The sequence below is a fragment of the Tamandua tetradactyla genome, chromosome 16 (assembly GCF_023851605.1).
Source record: "Tamandua tetradactyla isolate mTamTet1 chromosome 16, mTamTet1.pri, whole genome shotgun sequence".
In the NCBI taxonomy this organism is placed as follows: Eukaryota; Metazoa; Chordata; class Mammalia; order Pilosa; family Myrmecophagidae; genus Tamandua; species Tamandua tetradactyla.
In genome coordinates this window covers 83,703,975-83,722,595 of record NC_135342.1, presented here as the reverse complement: position 1 = coordinate 83,722,595, position 18,621 = coordinate 83,703,975, and the positions used below count along the sequence as shown (strand labels likewise).

The window sequence follows — 18,621 nt, the reverse complement described above, 5'->3', positions numbered from 1 at the left end:
GAAGCTGCAGTCCTGATGCCTAGAGGTCCAAAACTGGAAACACTGCTCAGAACTGAGCGAGCTGTGATGAAGTTGTAATCTAGGGAACTTGCCTCTGTGTACAACCAAGACCGCCACTGAATCCAATTTTTTTTCTTTGACTATTCTGTACTTGATTTAAAAAAAACGACGACGTAAAAAAGGGAGGGCAAAAACGTTCTGATTAAAAATCTTGCTGGAAACATACTTGACTGTCCCACTGGCAAAAATCAGAGAAGTGAATAGATGTCTTTCTGATACAAAGACTTGGCTGATTAGCTGCAGCACAGGACGCCACAGGTACCACCCTGCCCAGGCACTCAGGAAGACCCCAGAAGCTGGGTCCTGACCAGGAGGGGCTGGCCACAGAACCCAAGGGTGGAGGCCTGTGGAGGGTGGCGGCATGCCCTACATAGGCTCCCGGGCCCCAGGCAGGACTGAGCACGCCAAGACCCACTGCAGTAACTTGCCATCCCGCCCCCTTCCCTGCCTCTGCCCCTCCCTGCTGGGGCTGCTTCCTAAGAGTGCGTCCAGGGGTCTGGGTGTGCTTCTCAAGAAATCCAAACTCTGAGTCAATAACAGCTTCCTATTCTTGCAGTTTCTGCAACCCTTTCACACATACAATCTTAGTTGGGTATATATGATGGTTTTAAATTAATATCACAATATGTAGAATGGAATGATATCTTAATGTTTTGTCTGTTAATTTTTTTTAATTAATAAAAAAATTAAAAAAATAAATTAATATCACAGAGTGATTTCACAGTGTTTTGTAAAAAGAAAAAAAAAATCCCTGTACTACTTTGCTAAAGTTAGCATCTTAACGTTGACCAGGGAGTGTGGGAAGGTGACTAGGAAAGCAGCCATGTGCTAACTCACACCCGCACAGGAGACGGAGGCACTGCTTTGCCACCAGCTCGCAGCCACCCCAGCCGGCCACCTTCTCCACCTGCAGCTGACAAATGTCAGATCTTAGCGTCAGTGAAAACCCACCAAAAATTCACTGATGAGCATCACAAATGGGTACTCCCAAGTATAGTGGAGAATGAGTAGTAGTATGACTTCAGAACTACGGGTCTGCTTTTCCTTTTACTGTTCTTTAAGAAACTCCAGGGGCTTTCTATAGCTGTGCAAAACAAACTGAGGGACAACGTGTTTACGTAAGGGAGGTGGCCTCAGACGAGCCGGAGGGTGGGCAGCTTTCTGCAGGAGCTTCCAGCCTGCACTGCGCACCAGGCTGGAGGGAGGGAACAACCAGGGCGAGCCCTGGGCAGTGCTGCTGCCCACGGGGCCCCGGTGCAGCAGCTGGGGAAGCCTCTGGGCCCGGAGGGGTGAGAGGGTCGGCACAGCTCCGATGCAAGCCTGCTCCTCAGCACGATGTCTCCCTGTGAGCCGTCGAGGGCACAGGTCTCTGAGCAGAGGACCAGAGGCTGCCAAGACCTCATCTTCCATCCAGTAGAGCAGAATCCAAGTGGACTTCCTCACCTGTGGAGGCACAGGGGTGATCCTTCCTCGGCCAGAAGGGTTCCCTATCTGCTGTGTACTGTGCTAAGGCCATTCTTCCCATCACTTACACCTGTTTCCTGGCTGAGCTTCCCCTGACCCTCTGTCAGCAGCTTTCCAAAGGATAAGCAACTGGAGCTGTGTGAAGGGAAAGTGCCGTGGGGACGGTGAGCTCTGCTGCCCAGAGAGCAAGCTCGCCAGATGGGCTCCCAGCTCCAAGCAGAAACTTGCTGACGAGGTCGGATGTCAGAGCCCACGTTCTCTCCGGGCTGCCAGGCCCTTCCTCCAGGTGTGTGGCTGCACTGGTCCCCCTGCCCCCCACCCCGGGAAGGCAGGGAAGCGAAAGGAAGATCGCGGTCAGGAAGTGTCAAGTCGGGCTGCAGGCATGCTGGGCTGAGCAGCTCCAGGCGTGAGCCCCAAAAGGCCTGACCCAGGCACCCCCACCCCCGCAGACACCGAACCATGTGCTCTTGGTCTGTCCACCGGTGATGGGCTCCCCTGGGCCGTGTTCCTGGATGGCCTGGGTCTAGAGTCCTGGGCTCTTCAATGATGTCAGCCCTTGGCCCAAGCTGACAACAGCAAGCACAAGCTCCTGTGACCCAGACACCCAAAGCCAACGGCTCTTGCTGGGCTAGAGCTGGCCAGGCAGCATGAAGGCAGAGTCTCCATTTCACAGAGTTTATTAGCCAAATATCACAACAGTTCTCCGGACAGTAACCACTAGGGGTTCCCCAGACAGCTCAAATAAACCAATACTGAGAGTCTTCCCGACTTGCGTCTGTTTAAAGAGCAGCAGCTGGTGACGTGCTCAACCTTGAACGGCCTCGGCCCTGCTTTCCCCGATTGCTGTCTCACCAATGAGTGAGCACCCAAACACGGTTCTTAGCAGCACAGGGAGGAAACTGCAGGGCTGGGGCCGGCACCTGCTGCAGCCTTCTGTGCTGCCCGGCCACCCACCGAGACGAGAGCGTGGGGTTCTGGGTAGGCCAGGCCAGGCAGCACTTGTAACCCGCATTAATTATATTTCTCCCCATAGGGGAAACAACAGAGGGGAAATTAAATCATTCATCTCTGCAAAGAACTTTACTGATCACAGAAGGGAAATCAGTAACAGGAGCTCAGAATGTCGTTGGCAGAGTCCATCCAGGGCTCTGAGGGAGGCACAGACCTCAGGTGGGCAGACAGACCCCTGGTGGGCGACCCCTACTGCATCTTCACGGCAGCCCACACTATTTGGGCCAAGATGGCTCTTCCTTGTCCATCTCTCCCCCACGCCCAGCGGGGCGTGGGGGGGCCTCTTCATCTCCAGCGTCCTGCTTCTCCCTCTCAGCATCGACCCACGTTTGGGGCGAGATCATCTTCTTGGGCCCGTGAGGTGGTGGGCCAATGAGGGCCTCGATGTCCTCGTAATTGATCACCTCCTTCTCCAGGAGGGCATCTGCCAGCTAGAAGGGACGGACATGGCACGTGTAAGCCCAGACAGAGCAGCTGCGGCCTGCCGTGCACAGACCACGAGCCCCTCTTGGGCCCCGTGGGCAGGACGCTGCAAGCAGCATCTGCAGGAGGGGAAGCAGCTTTGGGGAAGCAGCTCAGGCAAAGAACCACTCCCTGTCTGAACCGTGACTGCCAGCCCTACTCGTCTCTCTACTTTCCTTCCAAGTCTCTACTCAGGCGTGACGGCTAGGGTTCCCTTAACTGACCACGCTGTGTGTCTGCATGGGGGAAGGGTAGCAGGTGCAACTTCCTCCTGGGTATCTGGGGGGCACGGGCACTGCAGAGGAGAGCTGGGGACACAGAGGTGTGTGGTCACAGTGTCGACCGCACTCTCTCTGCTGCAGACCAAAATGTGAGTGCAAACATGGCTCCCAAACCACAGCTTATGGGTTCTGCTAAGGCAAAACTTGCTCGCATTTCAACAAAACACTTGTGCCCCAAACTGGGGTGACTTATCTGGGGATGTACTGCAAGAGACTCATCTCTCCATATGAGCTGCTCAAAAAGCTAAAAACAAGTGAGGAAACAGGAGGATCCTGGGCTGGCCGGCGGGGCTCCCTGTGGACACTGCAGCATCTTGGGGCCTCCTGGGAGGGGGGCATTCGTGGCATTGCGAGCTCGGCCTTTCCATTCTAACTTCTGCAGGGAATGGTGAGGGGCCAGAGACCACATGCCGGAAGGCTCACCGCCTGCAGCTTGCCCAGGTTGTCTTGCAGCACCTTCTCAGTGTGCCTGTAGGCTCTGGCCACCAGCAGCTCAGCTTCCTGCAAGCGAGAAGGGAGCAGACGGGGGTTCACAGCCGCCCCCTGCCCCCCGTGTGCCAACCGGGCCTGTGCAGTGTGGCATGGCTGTGCACTCACGTGGTCCATCAGCTGCTGCAGACCTTGGCTGAAGGGGCGCCGCCCGACTCCTGCGGTGCTCTCCTGGGCCTCAGGGAAGGAGATGGGGCCGATGCTGGGTGCCATCCCAAACTGCCTCACCATGGCATAGGCCACGCGGGTGGCCTTCTTCAGGTCGTCCTGCGCCCCTGTGTGGGGCCAAGAGGGGGCGCTTACACCAGCACTGGCAGCAGCATGGCCAGCAGCCCACAAGTGCATCACCTGCACTGGAGCACAGTTCGGCTGCTAGAAAGGAGTGCTCTGATCCTTGCCACACGGATGAACCCCCTGAAAATACGGTGCCAAGTGAGCCAGACACAAGGGACAGAGGCCTGACCCCACTATGCAAACTGCCCAGAGTCCAGTACAGAACGCAGACCCAGGGCTGCAAGGGCTGGGGAAGGGGTGCGTTCCAGGGACAGGGTTTCCATGTGGGTAACGAGAATGGGTGGCAAGGGGAGGTAGCAATGGTGGCACACTGTAAAAGCAGTTAAAGCCACTGAATTGTACGCTCAAAAATGGTTGAAACAGAAGATTTTATGTTATGCATGCATTACCACAAAAAATATGAACTAATGGGGAAATGCATAAAGGCAGAGAGCACAGTCGTGACTGCCGAGGGCCAGGTGGGTAGGGTGTCAGCTAATGAGCATGTGGTTTCTTTGAGAGATGAGGGAAAGGCTCGAAACTGACTGCAGGGCCGGCTGCAGACGTCTGTGAATCAACTTAAACCCCCTCAATTATGGTCTGTGAGTTATAGGTCAATAAAGCTTCTAAAACTACTGAACCAACGGAAGCTGCCTGTCAGTTTCACCACCACAATCCTTGCTCAGACCCCCTCCCATGGGTCTCCAGGGTCCACGCGGGCTCACCAGAAGTGACTGTGTTAAAGGAGAGAGCCTCAGAGGCGCGGCCGCCCAGGGCCATGCACAGCCGCTGGAACAGCTGCTCCCGGGTGAAGAGGTGCTGGTCCCTGGGGAGCATCTGGGCAAAGCCCAGGGCGGCGTTTGTCCGTGGAGCTATGGAGACCTGAGGGACAAGGGCGGCCAGGTCAGCAGGCATCGAGGTGAAGCAGGGCAGACCGGACATAGCCTGTCCGGGCCATGAACTGTGTGCCCTGTCCTCCTGGGTAACAAAAGGGACTCCAGCAATAAAGGGTGGCTCTGAGGAGCAGAGAGGGCCCGGAGCCTGGGCCTGGTGCAAGTTCTCCAGGCCTGCTCTCCCTGCATGCGGCTGTGCACACAGGTCCACAGCCTCTGGGTGGAGGCCAACCCTTCCCTGGCTGCAGCCCCACACCACGGGTGGCTGGCTGCTGGCACCTGGACGGTGCCGGCTGGAGAAAGGAGCCTCAGGGCACCCCTACACTGGACACGGGGTGAAGGTTCCGGGGGAAGGACAGGCCCTGGGAAGAAGTGGCAGCTGATTCTGAGCACTATGGCAGCAAGATGACTGTGCCAAACTGCTCTGATATTCTGAACAGAAAATTTAATCCCTAAAATTAAATAAATGACAAAGGCCATAAATAACAGCTCTTATAGGATGGTCACAACAATCACTACCACAATCTTCCTCTAGCTAAGTTTCTTGGAAGGGAGCTGCTCTGGCTCTTAGCCATCAATTCGAGTGAAAATTTTCAGAGCATACAATTTTGGTGTTAACTTTTGGCCTTGTGAACCACGTGACTGCTAGGTCTTCTAGTGCCCACACTTGTTCAGCGATGGCGCCTCGCCACGGGTGACTGTGTCCCCTGAGACCAGCCCTCCAACCCGCTGGAGAGCAAACAGGCGGCCTGGCCAGTAGATGCTGCCCAGCAGCACCCCACCACCTCTCAGCCCTTTTGTAATTAGTGGGCACTAAGCATGACTGCAATCTGCCTGAGTTCTCATTGGCAGAGCTGCTGCCTTCCCCTGCCTCAGCTTTCCACAAAGCACCCAGGGACTCCAGGTGGCCTGTCCTGGGCCAGGGAGCTTGTGTCCTGATGGCCATGTGACGGGGGGCCCACTAGACACAAATGAAATTTTTTAAAGTCACAAACGTTTCCAAGAGCAGTATTTCTAAAAACGACGTTCTAAACTTGCTTTTATCCAACCTTCGTTACATGAACACAGAGGTGACAATGAACTTGGCAATGCCTAATTCAGAAACTGCGAACCCAGCGAGGACAGGGAGCCCTTGAAGTCAGCTGGCAGCCCCCTTCCGCCCCAGCCCCTCCGCAGAGCTGCCGCCCCCACGAAGCACACGTGCTGCGCCACATCAGAGGCAGCTGTCAGGGCAGTTGTGCGCTCCCAGAGGCTCACCTTCATCACAGCCTCTGTGTGCTCCAGCAACCAGCCAACCAACGCGTGGCCTGACTCGTGGAACGCAACAACTCTCTGCTCTTCCTTTGAGAGGATCTTGCTCTTTTTGGCAGTCCCTAAAAGAGCACAAGAAGCAAGGGTGCTGCTGCCAGGCCACACAAGCACGGTGGTCCCAGGGCATCTGCCACCCGCACTTCTCTTGAGCTGCCACCCACACCACACTCCACTGTCACTGCAACTTGAAAGGGAACTCATGGAAGACAGGCCTGGAGGAGATTCTTCTCTACTTCCATGAATGTTGACCTTTGCTAACATACCCGCACCATCCCTACCTGCCCGGTAAGCCTGGGCTGCCACCGTGCCCAGAGAATGGTGTGGGAGGGACAGGCAAGGCTCTGGGGGTGTGTGTGGGGGGTAGGTGACGAGATACTTCCTCTGGGGACAGGTCACAGGTTTACGTCTACTCATGGCTTCCAGCTTCTCACACCACCTGTGGCCAACAGCCAGGCTCTTTTTTCGGTTTTGACTCTAAACTCAATTCTATAAGTGTGCACTGCCCCCATCTGGATGCAGCCACCCTGGGGCCATGGGTTTCTAGATGCTTATACCTGCAAGTCTATGGATCCGGCTTGGAGCAGCATGGCAGAGCACAGCTGGCATCCCCTCATGCCCACCCCCCTGCCTCTGTGACCGTCCAGAGCCCTGGACTCAGCAGAGTGGGCATGAAAGCTGGTGGGACAGTGGGCAGCAGGGCATACTGGCATCTGTGCAAGAGGCAGCACAGATTGGAGCAAGGCATGGCCAGCATGGTGTGCCCTCCTGCGTCCGAGGGTGGCACTTCCAGTCTCTCATAGTCAGCTCCCCTACCTGAAGGCACCCACGTTCCCTGACAGTGAACGTACAACCCTCTGGCCAGTTCTACTGCCAGTGCCCAGTCATCTGCTTTTTCTATCTGGCTTTGCAACAGGTTTTTCTATTTTTATTTGTAGAGTATATCCACTATTAGGTAAATCTGTGGCGTTTCACACAAAACACAAGTAGGCTACATTGTAAAGACCTGACTCAAAACAAAACCAGGGGCTCCTTGCTACTTGCCGATCGACTGGCGTCCAAGACTAGCCTCGGCTCTGTCCACCCAGCTCTGGGTTGGCTTCTGGTGTGACCAGCCTTCCTCTGGACAATGCCCAGACCGAGGCTGCAGTGGGAGAACGAGGTCCCCTACCTGCAAGGACGCGCTCCACAGCATACTCAAAGTCCAGCGTGTGCACAGATTTGTGCCCTTCCCGCGCAGCGTGGAGAGCGGCTTCGTTACAGATGTTTGCTATGTCTGCACCTGTCAACAGACAGCACGCAGGTGGGCCCACGGCCTGGACCCATGGGTCTGCTGGGAGGAACAGAGACAGAAGGACAGGGACCCCCAGGAAAGGGGCGGGCAGGAGGGGCGTGCACAAGAGGTGGACAGCGAAGCATAACGGGTAAGTGTCAGACAGCGGGAAGGGGACGCTGACAGGGAGGGCACTAGCGTTCTATTAGATCTGAGCCCCTCATAACAGTGACAAGACCCAAGAGCTGGGTCTACCTGAGTGCCATCTCATGGATCGCCCACCTGGTAGTTCATACAGACACTGATGAAATTTAAGGCTCTCCCGTACCCACAAGATTCTAGTTAAGGGCTTTAATTAAAAACAAAAAAACAACCAAAATGAAAGAAACTACGTAGTAATAAAGGGTTTTTTATTTTTTTTCAATTGAGAGTCAAAGAGAAAAAGAAACGCACTTGCACTGTTTATTTCTCCTGAATGGAACGAGCCCGAGACACATGGCCTGATGCTGGGCAGCCTGGGGTGCGGGGGGCAGTGGGGCTGGAGGGTATGAGCCCCTCCCACAGAGCCAAGGGCAGGGCCAGGAGGCCTCAGACACAGCCCCGGGGGGTGCTGGCCAGTGTCTGCGGCAGCCCGAGCCCAGGAGGAACAGCCACTACCTGGTTTTCTACCACACGGGGAATGAGAACCGTGCTGAGCGCTTGGCGGCCTCCTGCTCCCCCAGGCTTGTGAGGACAGCGGGACCCCCAGGGGCAGGCAGAGGGTGCCCATGCGCAGGACTGGGATGGCGCAAGTGTCCTGTGCCCAGGGCTGTGTATGGGGCAGGAGAGGCTCTCACTAACGTGGGGCTGCAGGTGGAGAATGTGCTGGAAGGGAAACAGCTTTCATACCACTGAATCCAGGCGTCAGCTCTGCCAGGCGCTGAGAGTAAAAGCTGCTTGTCTGCGTCAGCTTCAGACTCTTCAGGTGCTGTTCAAAAATCTCTCTCCTCTCCTGCCACAGCAGAGAAGGGAAAGAACATGCTTGGGTCCTGCCTGGCAACACTCCAGGCGGGCAGCAGAGGCACTTCTACAGCCACGCCCTGTGGACAAGAGACGTGGGGGCTTGGGGAGAGGGCCCTGGGCATCTAGATCAGGGCTATGCTGTCGTGTGGAACTAAGTCTGCGCCAGAAGCAGCATCCTACAAAGCAAGGGACTGGAGGAGAACGGAAGAGAGAATGCAGCAGACAGGGCCAGGTCACGTTTACATGTATACTCTGACCCGGCCAGAAGTGGAGGTCAAGGCAACTGGGGCGGCCTCCTGACGGCCATCTTCACTGGCCCACCCAGGAGCAGCCTGGGGAGGGGAGGTAGCCACCCGACACAGCCCGGCCCACCCCCATCAAACACCCTCCTTACACAGGGTTCCTATCCCAGCCAGCTGGGGGCGCCTTGCGGTTGTCCCACAGGCTAGTCTACCAGGAGGGGGACCCCCAAAAGGCCCGAGGCAGTGGCGGGTGGGGCTCTCCTCACCCTGGAAAAGAAGCTGTGGGAGGGCTAGCGGAGCTTCTCCTCCCTTTCCTCTTGGACTCGGTTTCAAATAACATTCTCTAAACTTAACCCACAACAGCACATCCAACCCCGCCTGTTTAAGGGTAGAGAAAACAGCAGTGATAAACAAAACCCACTGCAGAACGCAGAGGAAAGCAGTGAGCCAGGGACGGCCTGGTGGCGCTCCTGAGGGATGGATGCACTGGGCAGTGACCGCTCAGGCCGCCAGGGCTACCGGGGAATGCGGGTTGCTCCCACCCACCCAAGCCCAGGGAAAAGGGACCCCCCACCACCCCGACAAGAGTGCTGACCTGCAAGGTGGGAAGGTCAATAAAGACATGTCGGTCCAGCCTGCCTGGCCGCATCAGCGCGCTGTCCAGGATGTCCGCGCGGTTGGTGGACGCCAGGACTATCACGTGGTCAGTGGTGCCCATGCCTGGGGACAGAGAACAGGCGCAGCAGCCTGAGGGTGGGGCCTCCCCTTGCAGGGCCCAGGAACGGGGTGGCCTCCAGGACCCGCAGAGCCTGCAGCCGCTGCTTTCGACCAGCATTCCTCGGTGGGTGCTCTGGCTGCACTGCTGACCCCAGGGCCATGGACGATGCCTCCCGGGGCCAGAAGGATGTGACCGTGACGGTCTCCCGCCTGAGTGCAGTCTGAGGTTTACTATGTACAAGGTTTCCTCCTGAGAAATCAAGATCAGAAACCACTACCAGAGACACTGATGAACTGGAGAACTTTCACTGGGTCTGATTTAAGGCAACTGCCAAAAGGCACTTACACAGAGGTCAGGGAAATGTGAACTGGGAAGGACATTAGACGCTATTAACAACTGGCCTTTACCTTAGGTGTTATGTGGTACTGTGGTATTTCTCTAAATGTAAAAAGATATTTCAGGGTACATAAAAACCCTGGGTTTCCCGGAATAACCCACTGGGGTGTAGGAAGAATGTGGGGAGTGGACGGGGTCACTAAAGCCCGGGTGTGGGGCCTCACTGCACATTTCTGTTTTTCTCTGGTAAGTTTCACAATAAATTTAAAAAGAAAAAGATGCCATGATCCAGCTTTTGTTAACTGAAGAAATTACTAATAAGCTGATGCTGACAGATAAACACCCATTAAGTCCTTTAACAAAAGTGACATTTAAAAGAAACACTAGAGGGGACTTCCTGGAAGATGGCGGCTTAGTAAGACGCGCGGATCTTAGTTTCTTCTCCAGGACACCTACTAGGGGAGTAGAAATGATACAGAAAGCGCCCAAAGCCACAACAGAGATAAAAAAGACAGCGTACCCCATCCTGGAACGGCTGGCTGGCTGAGAGAAGCAGCTCGGGTGAGATCGCCGAGGCGCGCGGGCCTTACCGGGCGGGGTGGCAAGCGGCCGGAGTTACTCCCTTCCCCCTTCCCGGGCTGGCTGGGAGAATTGGAGAGGCGGTCCCCTGAAACCAAGGCGGCTGGCGCTCACACCATGCGCAGCCCCCCGACCAACTGAGAGAATTGGATCGGAAACCCCCAGGCCGCGGAGAACGGTGACGGGTGGGGGAGGCCCCTTCCAAACCCGTGACTCCCGGGGAACGTGCACTCTCTCGGGCGGGCCGCTGCCACTGGCGCCCTCCCGCCACGCTTGTTGCCCAGGGCCGACTAGGAAATTCGGACGGGCTCTTACCCTGGCTGCGGCGACCAGCAACCCTCCCTGTGTTCGGACCCCAGGCCAGCTCAAGCCGCTTCGGCTAGCGAACCCCCAGGACGGCGAGAGTTTTCCAAAGTTTAAGGTCCCACAGCACCTTTTACTGGTGGGACCCGCAGACAAACGTGTGCCACGAGCGCCACCTACTGGGCAGGATAAGAAACACAGAACCCAGAGATTTCACAGAAAAATCTTCCAAACTTTTGGATCCAATACCCAGGGAAATCTGTCTAAATGCGCAGACGCCAACAGAAGATAATGGATCACGCTCAAATAATTGAAAATATGGCCCAGTCAAAGGAACAAACCAATAGTTCAAATGAGATACAGGAGCTGAGACAACTAATGCTAAATATACGAACAGAAATGGAAAACCTCTTCAAAAACGAAATCGATAAATTGAGGGAGGACATGAAGAAGATATGGGCTGAACATAAAGAAGAAATAGAAAAACTGAAAAAGCAAATCACAGAACTTATGGAAGTGAAGGACAAAGTAGAAAAGATAGAAAAAACAATGGATACCTACAATGATAGATTCAAAGAGACAGAAGATAGAATTAGTGATTTGGAGGATGGAACATCTGAATTCCAAAAAGAAACAGAAACTATCAGGAAAAGAATGGAAAAATTTGAACAGGGTATCAGGGAACTCAAGGACAATATGAACCGCACAAATATACGTGTTGTGGGTGTCCCAGAAGGAGAAGAGAAGGGAAAAGGAGGAGAAAAACTAATGGAAGAAATTTTCACTGAAAATTTCCCAACTCTTATGAAAGACCTGAAATTACAGATCCAAGAAGTGCAGCGCACCCCAAAGAGATTAGACCCAAATAGGCGTTCTCCAAGACACTTACTAGTTAGAATGTCAGAGGTCAAAGAGAAAGAGAGGATCTTGAGAGCAGCAAGAGAAAAACAATCCATCACATACAAGGGAAACCCAATAAGACTATGTGTAGATTTCTCAGCAGAAACCATGGAGGCTAGAAGACAGTGGGATGATATATTTAAATTACTAAAAGAGAAAAACTGCCAACCAAGACTCCTATATCCAGCAAAATTGTCCTTCAAAAATGAGGGAGAAATTAAAACATTCTCAGACAAAAAGTCACTGAGAGAATTTGTGACCAAGAGACCAGCTCTGCAAGAAATACTAAAGGGAGCACTAGAGTCAGAACCAAAAAGACAGAAGAGAGAGGTATGGAGAAGAGTGTAGAAAGAAGGAAAGTCAGATATGATATATATATAATACAAAAGGCAAAATGGCAGAGGAAAATATTATCCAAACAGTAATAACACTAAATGTTAATGGACTGAATTCCCCAATCAAAAGACATAGATTGGCAGAATGGATTAAAAAACAGGATCCTTCTATATGCTGTCTACAGGAAACACATCTTAGACCCAAAGATAAACATAGGTTGAAAGTGAAAGGTTGGGAAAAGATATTTCATGCAAATAACAACCAGAAAATAGCAGGAGTGGCTATACTAATATCCAACAAGTTAGACTTCAAATGTAAAACAGTTAAAAGAGACAAAGAAGGACACTATATACTAATAAAAGGAACAATTAAACAAGAAGACATAACAATCATAAATATTTACGCACCGAACCAGAATGCCCCAAAATACGTGAGGAATACACTGCAAACACTGAAAAGGGAAACAGACACAAATACCATAATAGTTGGAGACTTCAATTCCCCACTCTCATCAATGGACAGAACATCTAGACAGAGGATCAATAAAGAAATAGAGAATCTGAATATTACTATAAATGAGCTAGACTTAACAGACATTTATAGGACATTACATCCCACAACAGCAGGATACACCTTTTTCTCAAGTGCTCATGGATCATTCTCAAAGATAGACCATATGCTGGGTCACAAAGCAAGTCTTAATAAATTTAAAAAGATTGAAATCATACACAACACTTTCTCGGATCATAAAGGAATGAAGTTGGAAATCAATAATAGGCAGAATGCCAGAAAATTCACAAATACCTGGAGGCTCAACAACACACTCTTAAACAATGAGTGGGTCAAGGAAGAAATTGCAAGAGAAATTAGTAAATACCTCGAGGCAAATGAAAATGAAAACACAACATATCAAAACTTATGGGATGCAGCAAAGGCACTGCTAAGAGGGAAATTTATTGCCCTAAATGCCTATATCAGTAAAGAAGAAAAGGCAAAAATGCAGGAATTAACTGTTCAATTGGAAGAACTGGAGAAAGAACAGCAAACTAATCCCAAAGCAAGCAAAAGGAAAGAAATAACAAAGATCAGAGCAGAAATAAATGAAATTGAAAATATGAAAACAGTAGAGAAAATCAATAAGACCAGAAGTTGGTTCTATGAGAAAATCAATAAGATTGATGGGCCCTTAGCAAGATTGACAAAAAGAAGAAGAGAGAGGATGCAAATAAATAAGATCAGAAATGGAAGAGGAGACATAACTACTGACCTCACAGAAATAAAGGAGGTAATAACAGGATACTATGAACAACTTTACGCTAATAAATACAACAATTTAGAGGAAATGGACGGGTTCCTGGAAAGACATGAACAACCAACTTTGACTCAAGAAGACATAGATGACCTCAACAAACCAATCACAAGTAAAGAAATTGAATTAGTCATTCAAAAGCTTCCTAAAAAGAAAAGTCCAGGACCAGATGGCTTCACATGTGAATTCTACCAAACGTTCCAGAAAGAATTAGTACCAATTCTCTTCAAACTCTTCAAAAAAATCGAAGTGGAGGGAAAACTACCTAATTCATTCTATGAAGCCAACATCACCCTCATACCAAAACCAGGCAAGGATATTACAAAAAAAGAAAACTACAGACCAATCTCTCTAATGAATACAGATGCAAAAATCCTCAATAAAATTCTAGCAAATCGTATCCAACAACACATTAAAAGAATTATACATCATGACCAAGTAGGATTCATCCCAGGTATGCAAGGATGGTTCAACATAAGAAAATCAATTAATGTAATACACCATATCAACAAATCAAAGCAGAAAAATCACATGATCATCTCAACTGATGCAGAGAAGGCATTCGACAAGATCCAACATCCTTTCCTGTTGAAAACACTTCAAAAGATAGGAATACAAGGGAACTTCCTTAAAATGATAGAGGGAATATATGAAAAACCCACAGCTAATATCATCCTCAATGGGGAAAAATTGAAAACTTTCCCCCTAAGATCAGGAACAAGACAAGGATGTCCACTATCACCACTATTATTCAACATTGTGTTGGAGGTTCTAGCCAGAGCAATTAGACAAGAAAAAGAAATACAAGGCATCAAAATTGGAAAGGAAGAAGTAAAACTATCACTGTTTGCAGATGATAAGATACTATATGTCGAAAACCCGGAAAAATCCACAACAAAACTACTAGAGCTAATAAATGAGTACAGCAAAGTAGCAGGTTACAAGATCAACATTCAAAAATCTGTAGCATTTCTATACACTAGCAATGAACAAGCGGAGGGGGAAATCAAGAAACGAATCCCATTTACAATTGCAACTAAAAGAATAAAATACCTAGGAATAAATTTAACTAAAGAGACAAAAAACCTATATAAAGAAAACTACAAAAAACTGCTAAAAGAAATCACAGAAGACCTAAATAGATGGAAGGGCATACCGTGTTCATGGATTGGAAGACTAAATATAGTTAAGATGTCAATCCTACCTAAATTGATTTACAGATTCAATGCAATACCAATCAAAATCCCAACAACTTATTTTTCAGAAATAGAAAAACCAATAAGCAAATTTATCTGGAAGGGCAGGGTGCCCCGAATTGCTAAAAACATCTTGAGGAAAAAAAACGAAGCTGGAGGTCTCGCGCTGCCTGACTTTAAGGCATATTATGAAGCCACAGTGGTCAAAACAGCATGGTATTGGCATAAAGATAGATATATCGACCAATGGAATCGAATAGAGTGCTCAGATATAGACCCTCTCATCTATGGACATTTGATCTTTGATAAGGCAGTCAAGCCAACTCACCTGGGACAGAGCAGTCTCTTCAATAAATGGTGCCTAGAGAACTGGATATCCATATGCAAAAGAATGAAAGAAGACCCATATCTCACACCCTATACAAAAGTTAACTCAAAATGGATCAAAGATCTAAACATTAGGTCTAAGACCATAAAACAGTTAGAGGAAAATGTTGGGAGATATCTTATGGATCTTACAACTGGAGGCGGTTTTATGGACCTTAAACCTAAAGCAAGAGCACTGAAGAAGGAAATAAATAAATGGGAACTCCTCAAAATTAAACACTTTTGTGCATCAAAGAACTTCATCAAGAAAGTAGAAAGACAGCCTTCACAATGGGAGACAATATTTGGAAATGATATATCAGATAAAGGTCTAGTATCCAGAATTTATAAAGAGATTGTTCATCTCAACAACAAAAAGACAGCCAACCCAATTACAAAATGGGAAAAAGACTTGAACAGACACCTCTCAGAAGAGGAAATACGGATGGCCAAGAGGCACATGAAGAGATGCTCAATGTCCCTGGCCATTAGAGAAATGCAAATCAAAACCACAATGAGATATCATCTCACACCCACCAGAATGGCCATTATCAACAAAACAGATAATGACAAGTGCTGGAGAGGATGCGGAGAAAGAGGCACACTTATCCACTGTTGGTGGGAATGTCAAAGGGTGCAACCACTGTGGAAGGCAGTTTGGCGCTTCCTCAAAAAGCTGAATATAGAATTGCCATACGACCCAGCAATACCATTGCTAGGTACCTACTCAAAGGACTTAAGGGCAAAGACACAAACGGACATTTGCACACCAATGTTTATAGCAGCATTATTTACAATTGCAAAGAGATGGAAACAGCCAAAATCTCCATCAACAGAAGAGTGGCTAAACAAACTGTGGTATATACATACGATGCAATATTATGCAGCTTTAAGACAAGATAAACTTATGAACCATGTAATAACATGGATGGACCTACAGAATATTATGCTGAGTGAATCCAGCCAAAAACTAAAGGACAAATACTGTATGGTCCCACTGATGTGAACGGACATTCGAGAATAAACTTGAAATATGTCATTGGTAACAGAGTTCAGCAGGAGTTAGAAACAGGGTAAGACAATGGGTAATTGAAGCTGAAGGGATACAGACTGTGCAACAGGACTGGATATAAAAACTCAGAAATGGACAGTACAATACTACCCAATTGTAAAGTAATCATGTTAAAACACTGAATGAAGCTGCATCTGAGCTATAGGTTTTTGTTTTGTTTTGTTTTGTTTTGATTTTACTATTATTACTTTTATTTTTTTCTCTATATTAACATTCTATATCTTTTTCGGTTATGTTGCTAGTTCTTCTAAACCAATGCAAATGTACTAAGAAATGATGATCATGCATCTATGTGATGATGTTAAGAATTAATGATTGCATATGTAGAATGGTATGATCTCTAAATGTTGGGTTAATTTCTTTTTTTCCGTTAATTAAAAAAAAAAAAAAAAGAGAAGGGATAATTGGAGCTGAAGGGATACAGACTGTACAACGGGACTGGATATAAAAACTCAGAAATGGACAGTACAATACTACCCAATTGTAATGCAATTATGTTAAAACACTGAATGAAGCTGCATGTGAGGTATAGGTTTTTTGTTTTTGTTTTATTTTCTTTCTATTATTGTTTTAATTCTTATTCTGTTGTCTTTTTATTTTTTTCTAAATCGATGCAAATGTACTAAGAAATGATGAATATGCAACTATGTGATGTTATTAAGAATTACTGATTGTACATGTAGATTGGAATGATTTCTAATTGTTTTGTTAATTCTTTTTTTAATTAATAAAAAAAAAAAAAAAAGAAAAAAAGAAACACTAGAGGACCCAGCGCGGCCCCTGTCAGACCTGGCACTACAGCACAGATGGCTGCGAACCCACCATGTGGCCTTGTTAGCTCGGGGGCCGGCAGGGACGGCTGGGGCCTGCGACAGCTCAGCAGGCCACAGGGCCGAGAGACCCCTGAGTCTCCCGGAGACGCCACCTACATCCCACCCCACTCCCACACAAATTACTCCAGAATCTTCAAGGTACTTCTTAGAGATGAGACCAGTTTCCTTTGGTGCTGTGTTCTAAAACATGAGTCAGAGCATGGGATCAAGTGACCAAACGCCAGGTGGGCTTCAAGACTGGAGAGTACAGGAAACAATCCACTATGCTGATGCAAACACAAGGCCCTAAAATAATTGACTTTTGAAATGAACCCAGAAAGAGAAGTCAGCCCAGGGAGCAGCGCTGTAGGGAGCAGCCCCTGGAGACAGGGACATGGGCCTCTCCCAGGAAGCAGTGCACAGGCTCATCCTGGAGGGACTGCCAGGTCCCTGCCCTCCATTTCCAAAAGGCCTTCCTTCTAGGGGACGCTAAGGCAGCAGACACGTGAGAACCTGCCCAACAGCAGCAGGAACAAAGGGTGTGGAGGAAGAGAGTGGGGAGGGAGAAAGCAAGGCTAAGGAGCAGTGTAGGAAGGGCAGAGCAGCCTGACTGCGGGGCATGGCTCCCCAAGAGCTGGCCCCCTAACGAATACTGCCTGCCCCTAGGGACCTGACCTGACCTCTCACCCAGGCCAGACTGGGTGGCCTGTCCAGTTTTTGAAGCCCCTCAGAATCCAATCTTCAAATAAGGAGCTGTGCAATGGGACACAGACTACCTGGGGCTGAGGCCTTCCTACTGTTTATAAAATGTGTGTATTTTAACACCTTCCTGACCGAAAGGGGGAAGAAAATGGTAACAAATGAGGTATCAGTGGCCAAGAGAGTTCAAATAAAGAGTTTAGAATCTATTCTGGAGGCTGCAAGCTTCAGCTAGATACTACAAATTGCCATGGTAGGCCAAGCCTCAACCAACAGTATTCCTGAAAACCGTAAAGAACACCTGGGCTCTACCTGAGATGCTATAAAAGTTTCACTCACTAAATTTATTTTTCAGAAACCTACAATCTCCAGATGGTTCCTAGGCCAGGTAAGCCCTGAAACCCAGAGCTCCCCATCTCTCCAAGAGCATCAACCAGCTGCATCCCCCTACCCATAATGCCAGCACCCCTTTGCAGCAAGAAGTTAGAGTGGTCATTGCCCAAAATACCTCTGCAGACGGTGGGCAGGTGAGCAGGAGGCGATGTAACAGAGAAGTCAGGATTTAACAAACGACGATGGGTACTGACTCCTCTCTAGTCAGTGCTGACTTAGGTATGTCTTTTTAGTTTTCAGTGTATTAGAACAGCCAGAAGGAAACACCTGAAACTGCTGAGCTACAAACCAGGAGCCTTGACCTTTGATAATGGTCATGTAACTATATCACTTTTATCTTATGACCATGTGACTGCAAAAACCTTGTGACTGACCCCTTTATCCAGTGTTTGGTGAGATCAGTGATACAATAAAGTCACGCACAGGAAAAATGTGGAACATAGCACATCTAGAGAGACAGAAGCTAGAGAAGAGGGAAGTTACCCAACATGCACAGAACTGTTCACAAGGCTGAATTTAAATGGCAGTGGACAGAGGTGATGACAGCTCATCCTTGGGATTAAAAGAAATAGCAGCATATCATAAGTGAATCTGTTGACAGCGGTCGTTTAAATTCATGTATGTAAATATGTTCTTCCATGAACCACTACAATTGTAAAAAAAAAATAAGAGAAGTATATGGGAAAATATAACTACTGCAAACTATGAACTACAGGTAACAGTAATATTTTAATCTTCTTTCATCAACAGTAACAAATGTAATAAACCAATACTATGGACCAGAAATAGAGAGGGATAAGGCATAGAAAAGAATTCAGGTTTTATTTAGTTTATTTTTATTTCT

At 48.8% G+C, this 18,621-nt stretch overlaps 1 protein-coding gene across 1 annotated transcript in view; it reads right to left on the bottom strand.

Annotated features, from left to right (window-relative positions):
• Positions 1–2,585: 2,585 nt before the first annotated feature.
• Positions 2,586–18,621, bottom strand: part of SPG7 (SPG7 matrix AAA peptidase subunit, paraplegin) — a 45,252-nt gene continuing 29,216 nt past the window's right edge. Inside the window, exons 10-17 of the mRNA XM_077133310.1 lie at positions 9,354–9,478; positions 8,403–8,505; positions 7,413–7,523; positions 6,191–6,306; positions 4,766–4,922; positions 3,876–4,042; positions 3,702–3,779; positions 2,586–2,966 (exon numbers count right to left, since the gene is read on the bottom strand). Of these exons, the coding sequence (XP_076989425.1) occupies positions 2,751–2,966; positions 3,702–3,779; positions 3,876–4,042; positions 4,766–4,922; positions 6,191–6,306; positions 7,413–7,523; positions 8,403–8,505; positions 9,354–9,478 (1,073 nt within the window). The 3' untranslated portion in view covers positions 2,586–2,750. The remainder of the gene's footprint in view (positions 2,967–3,701; positions 3,780–3,875; positions 4,043–4,765; positions 4,923–6,190; positions 6,307–7,412; positions 7,524–8,402; positions 8,506–9,353; positions 9,479–18,621) is intronic.